Source organism: Dasypus novemcinctus, chromosome 6, assembly GCF_030445035.2.
Source record: "Dasypus novemcinctus isolate mDasNov1 chromosome 6, mDasNov1.1.hap2, whole genome shotgun sequence".
Classification (NCBI taxonomy): Eukaryota; Metazoa; Chordata; class Mammalia; order Cingulata; family Dasypodidae; genus Dasypus; species Dasypus novemcinctus.
Window position 1 is genome coordinate 99,587,455 of NC_080678.1, and position 16,443 is coordinate 99,603,897.

At 47.3% G+C, this 16,443-nt stretch overlaps 1 protein-coding gene across 1 annotated transcript in view; it reads right to left on the reverse strand.

Moving 5' to 3' along the window:
• Window positions 1–14,807, reverse strand: part of LOC139439087 (contactin-associated protein-like 3B) — a 122,171-nt gene extending 107,364 nt beyond the window's left edge. Inside the window, 1 exon segment of the mRNA XM_071215561.1 lies at window positions 14,406–14,807. Within this exon segment, the coding sequence (XP_071071662.1) occupies window positions 14,406–14,807 (402 nt within the window).
• Window positions 14,808–16,443: the final 1,636 nt, after the last annotated feature.

Consider the following 16,443-nt stretch of genomic DNA (forward strand, 5'->3'; position numbering starts at 1 on the left):
CATCTTGCCCCCCTTCCTTATTTATTTTTAAATATTGTTCAATATACTTATAGAAATTTCTGAAATTAGATGATTTTAATTTAATATATAAGTAAAATAATTTCAATCCCATATTCTTCTTAAATTTGAAAAATAAATTAATATAAGTCATGCATATAAAGTAGTCATCAATATTCTATTTTTTAGATTTCACCACAAAACATAAAAACAAAATACTAGGCATTTAGTTTCTTAGAAACAGACCAATAATTTGCAACCAGAGAAATTAGCCACCTCACAGAATATTGTTCATGCTTAATGTAAAACATGTGATTTTGCATCAATTGCCTTAAAACTTTGGGGATTTTCCACTTCTAAGCAGACAGACTCTGTAGATGGGAAAGTGGTAAGGAATGTTTGCAAAGAAACCAGGTAGAGAAGATATGAGGCACTGGTTGGAAAAAAGATTTTAAATCAACTGATTACAAATGCAGGGGCCCACAGCATGGCTGGCTTAGCAGGGGAGTCCAGGAATAATCTCACCCTTAGGCACCATTTGCCCTGGGCTCAAGGCCTGTTTTCAGAGCTTGTCACAGCACCATCTTCTCCCATGTTCTGACTTTGCCCTCAAGCTGACCTCCCTCATGGCTATGAAATGATTGCAGTAGTTCCATGAAATGCTTTCCTGCCAAGACCAGCAGGGACAGCACATTTTCTACCCAGTTAGTAAAGCACTGGGCTTTAGGACCATGGATCTAAGGTGCCCATCTAGGAACAGACCTCGGTGGCCAAGGCCACGAGCCATCAGGTTGCTGCAGGCCCTGAGAACCTGCAATGGTGCACAGGCCAGCCCCACCAGACATCCCAGCCACTCCCCAGTGCCTCCAATCCCCAGTGGGATTCAAGGACCAGGAGCAAACAGAAACGACACCCTGTAATTCAAGAACTTGTAAGTCATTGGTCATTCAGTGGAAAGTGAGCCAACATGGTGCCAGGGCAGATGACCAGTGGACTGAGTGCTGTTCCTGGAGAACATGGAATTAGCAGAAGTTTAATAGCAGAAGAACCTAAAGAAACCTTGGCTTGGCTTGCCTATATAGAAAAATAAACTTCCCAGTAACAGTAAAAATATATAAAATAAAATAAAGTAGACTAGAAGCTATGAATCTAAAACTAACCACTTACTTTATTGTGAAAATTCAGCCACACCTCCGTTCCCTGCAGTCCTCCCTGAAAATGGCCCATAGGCATTCATTCTCAAGAGGAGGAAATGAAGCAGTGTTTGCTGAGCCTGTCACCGTGCTGGCGGGGCTGTGAGCAGTCATGGTTTGCCTCAGCTATGACTTAAGCTCATAGCCATGTCACGCCAGCTGCTTAAAGCCAAAGCCCATCATGGTATTAGCATACACAGCATTGGGTTAAAAAATGAATGAGGCACCATCATCTAACAGGTTTTATAGATGCAATAGGTTATTATTAGTTCAAGTCACACAAAATGCTTGTCTTCAAATATCAAACGAATATTTTTAAAAAAAGCACAAATTTTTTTTTCCAACCGAAAATTCACCTGAAAGTAGAATTTCCTACATCTAAGGATATAGGAGTATTGCTCTGTATAAAGATAAGTACCCATGCTACCATATGGTAGTTTAGCACTTTTTAGATTAGAATGCCATTTGTAAAATTACTTCTATTTAATTAAATGCTACTTACTTGCACAGACTGTGGATAAAATTTAAATGATCCTACAGGCTTGCAATGAAATTAAATCTGTTTTTTAAACAGTTGGCAAATGATTAGTTATTATAAAAATGTTTCTTACTCTTAACATTAGCCTTTATAAAATGCATAAAGCATCTTTAAACAATTCTTTAGTTTTAAAAAGTAAAAAGGATGATTTGTTGTTATTTTATTTCTAATTGAAGAATTGTTGGAAAATTCTTCTGTCATCCTAAAGAGTTGTAACTGCTGTATTGTGACACTGAGACTTGTGTAGGCTCATTACTTTCAGGAGAATTCATGAAATTCTCTATCATTAAGGGCACCCAAGCACAGCTCTGTCTATAAGTGTCAGGCTTCAAGCAACTCTACAGCCCTTGTGTATGATAGGGAGGGTGAGAGCTGCTCCCTCCACTCCCTCTTCCATGAGTGCATCTCCTCGCCTCACATTAAGTGGAGAGGGAGCCAGCACAATGCCAGGGCAGACAACCAGTGGACTGAGCTGTTCCTGGAGAACGTGAAATTAGCAGAAGTTTAAAAGTCAAGTAGAACCTAAAGGAATGTTGATGCATACTTTTCTCATTTGCAAAATAATAGCAGACACTAATATTTTATTAAAAGACAAATCTTAGCAAAAAAACATGTAAATCAAGTTTTTGAAATACTGAATTAAAAGCATTTGGTATTTCACATATTTTTATAGGGTTCATTTGAAATTGCATTTGATAAAGGTTATTTACTAAAATTTGAGATGAATTAACCAGAACTGGTCTAAACCACTCAGGTTTGAGTGAGTAATATTAGAACACAGCAGAATTTTTGTAATACAAAGTCATTCCATTGGAAATTTCCATAACATATAAGCTTCTGTAAAACCTGGCTGAAAGTCTAAATACTCCCAAATTTCAAGAAAATGGCTGATGTCTGAAAGTGGTGGATCAAGGACCAGTTGTAGTTATTAGAATTAAGAAAAACCAAAACACGTAGGGCTTTATAACACAAACAGTGAACCCTAATGTAAACCATGGACTATAGTTAATAGTGCAATTATATTATTCTACCATCAATTGTAACAACACTAGTGCAAGGTGTTAATTCTAAGTGGCGGATACATGGGAACTCTGGTTTCTGCATGATTTTTCTGTAAACCTACAGTTTCTCTAATTGAAAAACAGTGGACAGGCAGTAGCAGCTTGGAAGTCTTCCATGAGGGGCTGGAGCAGACTGGAGGTGGATGCAATTCTCCTCCTTGCAGTTGTAGGCTCTCTCAGTTCTCTAGTGTGGTGGTTGACCTGGGCAAGTCCAACACACTGGAGAGTAGGAGCTGCAACTCTGCTGAGGCTCAGGGCCCAGCTGGCACATGGACAGCCCAAGCAGGAGAATCACATCCATCAACCATGTGGGATCTAAGCCTCCTCTCGATGTAGAGGTGGAGTGCAAAACACCTTTCTCTTATCAAGCCTTCCATTCAGGAAATGCCCTCCAGAGGCCCTGGCTTTCTTTCTCTGGATTGTTAAGCAGCATCTCCAGGGAGAGCAGAGCTCATGGTACTAAAGACACCATCTGCCCAATTGTCCTTTTTAATTGAACACTACATGCTCCAATATACTGAGAACTGATTTTAAATTAAAACAAGAGCTGGCAAAACAAACAACAATGTAAAGTGGATTAGCTTTTTCACATTCTTCAACCCAGCCCCCTCCCAGAAAAGCCAATGTTAATTCCCTTTAAGAAAGTTTCTTCTTCATTTCTTGAAAGGAAAGCAGGAAAATGCATACATTTAACCTCAAGTCCGATCCACATCTTAAGAGCCAAGAGGCTCAGCAATGGGCCAGGTGACAGAGGCAGCACCCAGAGGAGCTTCCTCCTCAGAAGTGCCCCAAGGCCTGCTGCACTTACTGCACATCTCACCCTGCCCACTGCACGTCTCACCCTGTCCACTGCACGAGGTTAAAAGTACTCTTTTTTCTTTATTTTTTTAATGTTACATTAAAAAAATATGAGGTCCTCATATAGCCCCCTCACCCCACACCCCGCCCCTCCCACATCAACAACCTCTTTCATCATTATGGCTCATTCATTGCATTTGGTGAGTACATTTTGGAGCACTGCTGCACCACATGGATAGTGGTTTACATTGTAGTTTACACTCTCCCCCAGTCCATCTAGTGGGCTATAGCAGGATACACAATGTCCAGCAACTGTCCCTGCAGTACCATCCAGGACAACCCCAAGTCCTGAAAATGTCCCCACATCATATCTCTTCTTCCCTCTTCCTACCCTCAGCAGCTACCATGGCCACTTTCTCCACATCAATGGTATATTTTCTTCTATTACTAATCACACTAGTTCCAGAATAGAATATCAGTAAGTTCACTCTTATCCAAACTCTATTCCTCCATCCTGTGGATCCTGGGATGGTTATGTCCACTCCACCTCTATATTGAGAGGGGGCTTAGATTCCACATGGATGATGGATGCAATTCTCCTGCTTGCAGTTGTAGGTACTCTTAGCTCCCTGGTGTGGTGGTTGACCTTCATCACCTCTCTGTTAGCTGGCTGGGGTAAGTCCAATAAATCAAAGGGTAGGCATTGTAGGTCTGTTGAGGCTCAGGGCCTGGCTATCACATGGACAGTCCAGAGATTCAGGTCCCCTGAGCATACATCAAACTCCAGTGCCAACCACAGTTCCAGTAAAAGTAACAGAAGAGGCTTGTGAACAATGATTACATCTGAGTTCAACTCCATCACACTCAAGAACACAAACTCCAAAGTAGGGCCAACTGACATGGCACTGACCTCCATCTGCCATGACCTTAGAACATTTGGGTCTCTGTAATCCTCAGAAGAATCAATACCTGGGCTTGTATCTACTTTGGCTGTCTCTGGGACCCAGTTGAGGCATTCTTAAGAGTGACCCCTCTGATGACCTCCCGACTCTTTTTTGGAGACTCATAGCCATATAAGCTCATTTGTCCTTTCCATTTCCCCCTTTTATTCATAGTAAAAAAGCATTTTTAACACCTGATATTACATGTAGGCTGAGATATTCTGCTGGTCTGAGTTGACCCTTTTATTCAAGGTCTTTTTCTAGTTACACCATCAGCTGGTACTTGGTTGTAATCCCTTGGTGCCAGGGAGGCTCATCCCCGGGAGTCATGTCCCATGTTGGGGGAAAGGTAATGCATTTACATGCTGAGTTTTGCTTCAAGACTAGCCACACTCAAATGTACTCTTGAAAAGTATCCTTTGAGGTTTAGGGCAGAAGTTTGTACACTGGAAAAGAGGGCTGTGGAATCATTGCCAATTTAAGCTGGAGTGGTGACAGCATGGCTTAGTAGGAAGGTGGAGTTTTAGTACAAACAGGGCAGACAATATTCTACATAAAGATGCTTACCTGTCTTTATCTGCATCTATATCTATAGTTCTATATATTTCAGTGTGTAGAATCTCACCATTAAATGTGGTCCAGGGAAGCAGGCATGGCTCAACTGATAGAGTGTCTGCCTACCATTTGGAGGGTCCAGGGTTCAATTCCCAGAGCCTCCTGGCCTGTGTGGTGAGGTGGCCCACATGCAGTGCTGCCACACACAAGAAGTGCCGTGCTACACAGGGGCGTCCCCACATAGGGGTCCCCCACATGCAAGGAGTGCACCCCGTAAGGAGAGCTACCCTGTGTGAAAAAAAAAGTGCAACCCACCCAAGAGTGGCGCCACACACACAGAGAGCTGGCACAGCAAGATCATGCAACAAAAAAGATGCAGTTTCCCAGTGCTGCCAGATAATACAAGTGGACACAGAAATACACACAGCGAATGGACATAGAAAGTAGACAACAGGGGGAAAGGGGAGAGAAATAAACAAAACACATCTTTAAAAAAATGTGATCCAATGGGACTGCAATCCTATATAAAATATGAGTTATTTTCTACTTCTGTGTGGAGTTATGTTTATAACAGAAGTTTTTATATTTTTTTTGCAAAGGTTGTCCGTGATTTAAAAATGTACACTAATATTACTCAGTAATGTATGGAGTTAAATATTTAATGGTTTACCACCAAATCTCCTCATGTACCATTATAACCTTGGAAACCACAAAATAAGGAAAACCCCATAGCTTTAGCAGAGCAGACTCTCAGGTGTCCAAGCAAACCCGCCTCAGGGGTGGTTTTTCCTGGTTTTTCTGAGTGTTCCCATCACTGGCCCGGAGCCCACTGAGTGAGGCAGCGTTCACCTGTCACTGAGCATTCACAGGACAAGGGCTGCTCAAAGGGAAACATCCAACACTTTTAAAATAAATAAGTTCTGTATAAATCAGCTTAGACATGTGCAAGTAGAAAAGGGAATGGACCCCAGTGCTGCAAAACAGTTGAAGTATCAAAAACAGCCACTCAAACTCGGGGTCCAGGGTCAAATGCCCATGACCCCTAAAATCAGGTTTTAAACTTGATTCAAGGAAGAAAGGAAGAGGGCAGAGACTGAGGGAGGAAAGAAGGAAGGAAGGAGGGAAGGAAGGTGAGAGGGAGGGAGGGAGGAGGGAGGAGGAAAGAGGGAGGGAGGTGTGTGGGAAGAAGGGAGGGAGGATGTAGGGAGGGGGAGGTGAGAGGGAGGTGAAAGGGAGGGAGGGAGTGAGTGAAAAAGGAAGGGAGGGAGGAAGGGACAGAGAAAGAGAAGGAGAGAGGGAGAGGGAGAGGGGAAGAGGATTTCTTTATTCAATTTAATGGAGGTGGGATAAAGGAAAAAATGAAATCAGAGAATTTTTCTCTCTTAGGCCAAGGAAAAAATATTACTTTTAAAGAAAATCATATAAATGTGTGTGTATATGTGTGTATATATGTGAGTGTGTGCATGTGTGGATGTTTATCTATCTATACCCATGTTCATAACTATCTGTATGTTAGTATGTATCCATGAAGTCTTTGACCAAAGCTTTCGATATTTACCACTGTCCTTACTTGCCATTCGACTTGCCCACTTCCCTATTGAGTGCAGTGTTAGGAGAGTGGGGTCCTGGGCCCCAGCGAGGGGCGCATGGAGACACACCTGCCCCGCACTGTTAGGAGGGTGGGGTCCTGGGCCCCACCAGGCGCGCCTGGAGACGCATCTGCCCCGCACTGTTAGGAGGGTGGGGTCGTGGGCCCCCGCGAGGGGTGCCTGGAGACACACCTGCCCTGCACTGTTAGGAGGGCAGGGTTCTGGGCCCCACGACGGGCGCCTGGGCTCAGCAGAAGCAGCACGTTGAGGAGACCCTTGTCCACCACGTTAGCCGCCACTGGTCGAAGCCCTCGTAAACCCTCTTCCTGTCACAGACAACCCTTCTCGGCAGGGAGCGGGCAGGGCAGCCAGGGGTCCCCAGCCCATTTCCAGGCTCCCATAGGGGCATGGACTGATGGAGAAGGAGCCCGGGCGGACGTGGCTGTTGTGGAAGGTGGAGATTAAATGCTGACTAAAAAGCACCCTCGGAAGGAGAGCAGCGGAAGCCGGGCCGGACCCACGCGCCGCGCCGAGCTTTACCTGCCCAGGCTCCCCGACCTGCTCCTACCGCCTTTGAACCCTGGTCGCTCTCGCATCCCGCCTGGGACTTTGGAAGAAAACTGATGCTGAGTAGAAAACGAATCCACGGCTCTCATCACTCCTGCGTCTAGTCTATGAGCGGGTTGTAGTAAAGAGGACATCGTTTCCTCATACAGACATTTAATTTACAGGGAGCGCGCATGTCAATGCGATGAAAACAAGTGGCGGGCTGGGGTTAGGGTTAGGGTTAGGGTTAGGGTTAGGGTTAGGGCTGGGGTTAGGGTTAGGGTTAGGGTTAGGGCTGGGGTTAGGTTTAGGGGTAGGGTTAGGGTTAGGGTTAGGGCTGGGGTTAGGGCTAGGGTTAAGGTTAGGGCTGGCGCAGAGGCACAGCAGCTTCTCCTTTTAGACTGGGCTACTGGAGAATGGGCTTCTGGTGGTTTGCTTTCCTTAAGCAAATAATTTAAATATAAATATAGAGAAATTCACGGCAACCTCGGGTGCGCGGTGGCGATGGTGAACTAATGAATGCTCTACTTCTGGGATCCTCACAAGCGGAAGGAGCTGGGGTTGAGGGAGGTCGTGCTGGGGTGCCACGTGGGTGCTTCCCTGTGGGGCAGCCAGCCATGCACGGTCCAGCTCAGCCTCCCTCCGCCAGCCAGGGCCCCCTGGGGGCCCAAGACCATGCCCTCATTCCGTTCTCCACGTCCAGGGACCCAGACTTCCATCTTCCCAGAGTCAAAAGACAAATGGAATTGAGTTTGCAGATTCAGACCCCAAGGTTGCAACAACAGAAGCCAGAACGACTGAAGCTTCAGGCTGATGAGGATGGCAAAGGAGTGATACAGACACAAAAGGGAAGTTCACTTGACGTTTTTTGGTAGGATGAAGGCTTGTCCATGTTATAGAGGCAGGCTTTGGGCCGGGGACTTTATTCTGTTTTGGGTTAAACGTAATGAACTAGGGCTTTGATTGTCTGTCTGGGTCAGTTCCCTGGTGGGGATTTCAAATGTCAGAAGATGAAGAGGGAACTCCAGAGGGCAGTCAAAGAGGAAGCATGGCATCTTTGTTTTCTGTGGTTTTTTTTGATTGGGGATTCCCCAGGGCTTCCTCTCTATAGGGCTCTTGCCAACCCCCCTTCCCACCACCTCCCCCCGTGCAGGGGCCCCACCTCACCAGCCCCTCAGCAGAGACCCCCTTTCCCTTGCAGAGCCTGAGGTGGGTAGTGATGTGAGCCTTTACCATTCCCAAAGCTGGAGAGCTTTTAAAGGACCAGTAAGAAAGAAGCCAAAAGGAGGAGGACCAAGAGTGAAGGCGCTTTCCCTGGCCTGGCAGCCAGCAGGTGGTGAGCACTCACCTGTGCAGACTCTGCTTCTCAGTGTTCTGCTGTTGTTTTGCCCTTATGCAAGGGTTCCCTGTACTCCCAGAACCAACCATGCAAGTGACTTTAAAGTAAGCAGGATTTGCCTTTTGGGGGCTTTCATAACTTATCACTAGATGTGTGTATTCAGTGAGCCACTTTCTGCCTGTCTGGCTTAGAGGACAGTGAGCCTGAACTTCAGCTCCTGTGTCAGCTGTAATGGCCATTCCATGCTGGCACTTTGGCTGGGGCACCTAAAAAGCCATAATGAGCTTTAATGTTTTATGTCTGCACAGGTAATACTTTGCATTTTAGACTCTTTTCCTATTCAGAACATAAAAGTTACGTAGGAATAGTTTACAAAGCAACTGACTGTTGTTTCTTCTCTTGCATTTTGCTATGAGCCAGCTCACTTCACTCAGGAAACTGGCCTTGAGGCTCTCTACGGCAGCCTGGGGAGGGGTCTTGGAGCAGAGGTGCCTGGACATGGGCTGGGACTCCTGCAGGACACTTGGGGAAGGACAAGCAGGGCTGAGACAACCTCCCTCCTTAAGGTCAAAATGAGAGAAGCATAGAAAATGCATAGTGCATGATTTTGGCTTTCCTGAGTCTGGGGCTAAGATGCCTGTGAGCCCAAGTCCTTATTTTATGAATGACCCACATGTGTGGCCATCATGCCACCGCCTCCTTGGCTGCCCTCCAGCCCCCTGGCCCTCAGCCAGGGCAGTGCCTCCCCAGGTAGCTTCTCAGGCTCTCCAGCCTCTCTCTGGGCTGCCCAGGCCCCTTCTCGTCACCCCCTGCAGAGCACTCTGCACACACCTCACCGGGGGCTCTGTGACCTGCTCTCCTGTGAGCCCTCCCACCTGTGCCTTTGCAGTCCCCAGTGCTGAGCCGTGACCTCCCCTTCATCTCCCCAAATGCCTCCCCTGGAGAGCTCAGCGGCACTGACCTCCCTGTGCCCAGGGGCCCCTGATGTCTCAAACTTAGCATACCCGGAAATACAACAGATTATGCCTGTGCCCAAACCTGGTCCTCCCTGAGCCACTAGAAACCTGGGGTCAGCCTGGGTGCCTCCTTCTCCATCCTCCCCCTCCTCATGCACCCCCCAACAGTGGCCAGCACAAGACTTCAACAGCAGTGATGAATCAGAGGGCGCATGTCTGCCTAGAGGACTTGGGGCACACTTGTGTTCAAGACACGGCTGCTTGGACAGGCATGTGAGTCCAGCCTCATTTGGGAGGCACACGGGTTGAGGATTGCCTTACAGAGTGCCTTGCACATGGGTGTGCAATGTGTGTGCACATGTGCATGTGTGTGCGTGTGTGCATGTGTGCATGCATGTATTTTGTGCATGTGTTTATGCACATGCATGGGTGCATGAGTCCGTATGTGTGCACGTATGCATGCATGCATTGTGTGCATGTGTATATGCTTGTGCATGTGCACAGGCGCATTGTGCATGTGTTCATGTGGGTGCATGTGGGTGGTGCTACTCACATCGTCTTGTGTAACTTTGGTTTTTACAAACAGGTCTGAAATCCTTCTGCAGCTCAAATCAATCTAGACAAAAATTTTTAAAAACTCCTCTCTGCAAACACTAAAAGTTCCTGTTTAACTAGAAAGCAGTCTTATACATACTTCATCCACTCACAATAGAATTCATTGGTATTTATGTAAAAATGATCAACTAAAATCCAGGTATTTGCTATTAAAATCCTATTGCCTTTTAACTTTATATGAATTATATGATAATTAGTCAGCCTAAAATATTAAAATATTACTTGTTTCTGTTACTAGATAACCAAGAAGTTTCAGAATTTTGTCACACTTTTAAGAATAGGAAAAAGTAAAATTACAGCACACAAATGAAGTTTATCTATTGTATTTACTATTTTCCAACAGACAGCCTCAAGTGTTCAAGACACAGAAACTGCCTATAATTTTTACATTGTTTTGTCAACTAAATCAATGTTGTATAATAGTTTTGGCTGCTCAACTATTAATAACAACATGCATTTCTAGAGCTTAGGAATTCTGAATGCCTGATCAGCTCAGAGCATGTCTATAAACAAGTAACTGACTTTGCTAGTTTTGAACAAATGCTTTGAGCTTCATAGCAGTCATTATGACAACAGAAAATTCCCTTGTAGGCATTTCTTTATTTTAAAGGACTTTGAATTCCCCAACCAACAAGTAAAACAAAACACTTAGTACACAATTCCATCCCCATGAGGCACTCCCAGCTCACAGTGCCCTGTCCCGGGAGGGGCCGTGGGGCGGGCAGTCACAGCCCTAGGGGTACATCCCTGCATCGTGAGCCCACTGCCCCTTCTGGATGGAAGTTACATTGAGACTGAAGTGAGTTCTGCCCAAAACTAGATTCAGAGAACTTGTGTTCTGTGTCTTGGGAGATAATCCTGAGTATTTATTTTCAATTCAATTTTTCGATGAAAGAATCAAGAAGCAAGTCTTCCCCTGAAATGACTTCTATTTTTACATGCCCCATGAGGCCAAACTTTAAATATTACAAATGTCCACTAAATGCCTTTTGAAAAACTTTACATCATTAAGCTTAAAATCTCAATAATTAAGTTCATAATGTGCTAAAATCTCTTTAACATTTGGCTACAGTTGACACAATAATAGATTTTGCTTTGCTACCATATACTCAGCTAAAAATAAAAGATGCCCATCATCTGCCTTGCATCCCCATTTTGGGTGATGAAACAGTGGAAGTGAGCATGCCTGTGTAGAGGGTTTATCCAGAACTGTTTAGTCATGCCATGGGAATTCCAAGCCAGTTCACTAAATTTCAATTTGTATTGGCATAACCTTTTTATTGTGGTAAAATACAGATAGCATAAAATTTGCTGTTTTACCCCTTTTAGTGTGAACAATTCAGTGGCATTTAATACCTGACAACATTGTGTAACTGTTACCACATCAAGTTCAAAATCATTTTCATCTCTCCTAAGGGAAACCCCCTGCCCAATAGCAACTGCCTTCCTCCCTCCCTGACCCCAGCCCCTAAAGCCCCTCATCTACTTTCTTTCTCTGTGGGTTTGCCTATTAAGGACATTTCGTATCAATGGAATCAAACATTATGTGGTCTTTTGTGTCTGGTTCGGCACTACATCTTAAGTTATTTTAATGAGGAAAAATAAATAATACAAAGCTCTCTTTTTCCCCCCAAGGACACGAGATGACTTTTCTTTGAAATGTCCTTCATCATATTAGGAAAACACCTTTTCTGAAAACTCATGTAGTTGACTTCAGCGAACTTGTCACTCTTCGACCTGCATTGGGACGGTAAGGAAACAGTTTCCTCCCTCCCCTCCCGCTGGTTCTCTCAGCGCTCAGGAGACATCAGAAGGCCCATCGCAGCCCTCCTGGGTGGGCTAGAAGACCCTTGCCAGGTGCACTGTCAGGGCCTCTTTACTGGATAGTCAGTTCCCAACTCCACTTGATGGTTAAGCCTCTATGCGCCTATCGAAGACAGAACATCAGCACAGATGATGTGTGTCCATGTGAGCATGTGCAACACATATATGTGTGTGTCCACGTGAGCGTGTGCAACGCGGATGATGTGTTTGTCCACGTGAGTGTGTGCAACACGGATGGTGTGTGTCCACATAAGAGTGTACAACATGGATGATGTGTGTGTCCACGTGAGTGTGCAACATGGATGATGTATGTGTCCACGTGAGCATGTGCAGCATGGATGATGTGTTGTCCACGTGAGCATGTGCACATACAGATGTGTTGTCCGTGTGATCATGTGCACATGTTAATGTGACTTTGTGCAGTTAGTGTGTGTGCACAAGCCTGTGAAATAACCAGCAATGCTTCCTCGTACAGATGAGGAAGGTGACAGGTGTGGCTCATCAAGCGGTAAGACTTGCTGGATTGTAGAAACCGCAAAGGGGAGGTCCATGGTTTCCCTAACAGGTTTTCATGGGTTCGATTGCCACCCTTGGTGTTAGAAGCCCAGGCTTGTGACAGCTAATCAGAGAGACCCTGCGCCTTAGCGCTAAGATGCAGGTGGGCGTGTGCAGCTCGGAGCAGCCTGGTGGGACCTGCGGTCTGTCCCTAGATAACTGTTCCCCGGATTTGCTGCCTGGGGCTCAGAACAACTTAGATCTTCCCACATCCCCTGCGTTTCATTAGCCATGGCTTCCCTTGTCAGTGTCATTTTCACTTTGGAAGTAAGAATCCAATGCATTCCAAATTTTAAGCAGAAAATGCTGAAAGAAAAATGAAAAGGGAACGAGTGACTGAGTAAAATCCTAGGAAGGGCGAGTTGTCCTGGGATGCAAGTAGAGCTCGGCCAGCGGTATTTTCTCAGAGCTGCTGAGCCAGGACAGAGGCTCTGGGAGCTGGCAGCCGGGAGGCAGGTCCAAGGTGGAAGGCGCTTTCCAGCCCTGTGCATGGATACCAGGGGCCTTGCTATTTTCTGAGAGTGAGGCCTGCTCAGTTTCCATTGGCAACAATTAGAAAGAGACACACACTCATGAACTCCCACCCAGAGGAGTTACGAGGGTGGGCGAGGGGGGGGTGAAGCCCAAACTGGCTTGTGCCCCATTCCATTCTCTGACTTTCCTTGGGAGACCGGTGAGGCCCCTGGTGCCCCACCCCCAATGCCAGTCACTGGAGACCCGACCCTGCCCTTCCCTGGAGGGTCCCCGACTAGCAACCGCAGGAGCTGGGCTGTGCCCCAGGGTTCAGGAGGACCCTGCAGGCCTGTCCTTCGCGGCCTGGAGGCTGGGAAGAGGCTGTGGGACCCTGCTGTGTGCTGAGATGATGTGTCACCTGCATTTCCCTGTGATGTCTGGGACCCCTGCGGTCATCTCATCAGCTCAGGGAGCGATGCCCTCCAGGAGCCCCGACGGTCTCCCAGCAAGGCCGCGCCACCCACGGGCCCCTTGGAAGCCCCAACCTTTCTACAACCTACCTCATCCTCATGCTTAATATTCCTTCTCTGATTCCATTTTGATGGTGGTTGAGAAAAGGAACTCTTCGTCCCATAAATAACACTGAGCCAGGAAGCCCAGCTGCTTTTCATTCACTTCTGAGAGAAGTTGTGGGTTTACAGAACAGTCATGCACACACGCAGGGCTCCCTAGTACTAACTCCGGCACTGCTGTGGCTCATTTGGTAAACTGATGAGCCCCTTCCTGTTAAATGCGGGCCTCGGGCTGCTTTCAGAGGGTGCTGTGGTGTGCATCCCTTATGTTTGTCTCTGCGGTTATTCCCTGGGAGGCTGCTGCTGTCAGCTCTCTGGGACACCATTTACCCACCCTTGGTGAAGCCGATCCCGGTAGCTTTCCGCACCGAAGCCCGCCGCTCTCCACCCCTGGAGCCTCAGTGCTCCGCCCTGGGCAGCTCTCCAGCTTCCTTTTTCTTGGGGCTACTTCCTTTCCACCCTGTTTTTAGGGAGTTATTTCTAGAGGGTCCCAGGACAGCAGGTTGAAGCTCATTTGCAGGAGATACAGCTCATTTAAAACTTGGAATTTATCAAATTAAACACATTTGGTTCATTCATTTCCATAATCTCACTCATCCTCCCTAGAAATAGATAGATAGCCCTCCCAGGTACATTGACTGTGATTTTAACAACCTGGAGAGCAAATCTCTCTCCAGTAATGGGAATTTACGGAGTAAAAATTCTCAAGCTGAAGACAATACCTTTTATACAAACAAAAAGACAAAGTCTTCTCCCAGGAACAGTTTTAGTTGTTTTACGATGTCACCTGATGCCCTTTTACCTGGTGTGCAGCCCCTCCCCCGCGCACACACCTGACCTGAAGTAACTCCCAGGTGTGCTGTGACTCCCCACAAGGCCACTTCCCTGCTCAGCGCCGCTAGGGGGAGGGAAGGTCGGCGGTTTGTCGCGCAGAGGCTGCGCGCGCCCTGCCCGGCCGGCTCCTGCAGTGGGGCGCCGGCCCCGCATCCCGGGCGCACGGCTCTTCCACTGGCCACCGCAAGGCGTCCGCATCGCGGAAGGCCAGCAGCCGGGGCCGGGGCAGAGCGCGGAGCCGGCTCCGCGGCGGGGATGCTGCGCCCCAGGGGACTTAGGAGGGGCGGGCGCCCGCTGGAGGGAGCGGGGCTGGCTCTGGGGGTCAGGGTGTGGGCGTGCGGCAGAGGGGCGCCCCAGAAGGGGCCGACAGCAGGACAGGCTCCAGCCAAGAGCGGCGCCTGCCAGCTCGTCTCTGGGGGCCTCTGGACGTTGGCAGACCATGGGGCGCGTCCCCGGAGCCCTGGTCGGCGCGCTGCTGCTGCTGTCTGCGCGGAACTGGAGCGAGGCCGCGGCGGGGAACGCAGGTGAGTGGCTTAGAACTTACACCAGCCTTCCCGGAAACTTTGCACTGCCTGATTTTTATTCCACTGCTAATATTTAGTGTTGGAATTGCAGAATATGTTTTGGAAAATGGCCCATTTTAGGAAGAAAAAAGAATGCGCTGAAATACAACCTCCGAACAGAACATATTTTGGATCTCTTGTCCTGGACTGGTCTGAAATGTTCACGGAAAGTTCTCGTTGTTTGTCCAGGAGCCACCAGCTCTCCGGCTCTCTTTGACTGTCCATTAAGAGAGTTCAAGCGTAGGAAAACCCAAAGCTGGCATGTTGGAACAGGATAGCTGGCGAGAGTTTCTGGGTTCCCTTTTGGGTGGGTGCGCTTCAGAGGCTGGTGCCTGGGAGGCTTTGTGTTCTGGTGCATCCTCCTGGGTGTTATGGCCTTTACTGGTCTGCAGAAGGGAGTGGACCACACCTTTAGAATTTGGAGAGGTGGGAGGCCCCGCCGGGCTCCAGCACACACAGGGTTAACGCCGGGTGAAGCTCCAGCCCAGGAGAATGTCTGCTTGCTGTCCCTGAAAGAAAAGGCTAAAAAGCTATAAAGACTTCCTTTCTAACTGAAATAGTTTACTTTCAGGTAAACAAGCAACCTTCCCTGCACCCACCTCCCCAAATAGCCAAACACTGCGTTATCGTGAAAGTCATTTTTGAGTTTTGGGACAAGATATTTTATCTCATTTTGGCTCATTCAGTTTTCTGTTTCTGCTGATTATTTCCAGACCGGCATTGTGGCTCTCACCCAAACATGGTTTCCAAAACAATTCAGCAGAACCCAATCCATCTATACTTTATATGAAACCAGTTTTGTGATTAGAAATATCTGTCAGGAAACCTTGCCCCTTCCTGATAAATTTTAAGCACACTGAAGATGTAGGTGCGTTCAGCCCCTCTCCTTGAGCTGGCCTTGGCTGCTGCTTCTCTTTCCCTAGGAGTGCTGGCTCCTCTCTCTGACAAACACCCTTCTGGAGTCCGCTGTGAGGAGCAGGGACAAGTGGGCATTTCCTCCGGCAGGAGTTTAGGAGGCTGTAGGGAGGCAGCCCCCGGACGTGGACACAGGATGATATGGCCCACCTTTGGGGTCACAAAGGAGGGTCCTCTCCAGGGCAGTGACCTCTCCTAGGGGCTGCCTGGACCAGGGAATGTCTCCCATAAAACTCCAGTCCTGAGCTCATCAGATTCCTGGAGGCAGCAGCTGTACTGCTCTTCAGACTAGACTTTACTCGAGTTTCATGACACCTGCATCATTTAAAGACATGTAGCGTTTATATATATGACCACAATGCTTAATCCCTATATTGACATTTTCCTTAAAAAGAAAGCCACAAGGGGTTATTACTTCTAGAGATGGCAGGAAAGCAACCCCCCATCAGCAAGGTCACTTCCAGCATGTGGGAAACCACCCTCAAATCCACGTATTTGGAGAGGCTGATCAAAAAGTCAGGTCAGAGCACAGGCTGGCCTTTCCAGTGTGTTTGCAAATAAGCAAAGCCACATTTGTAGGTCTTTACTTTGCATTTGTT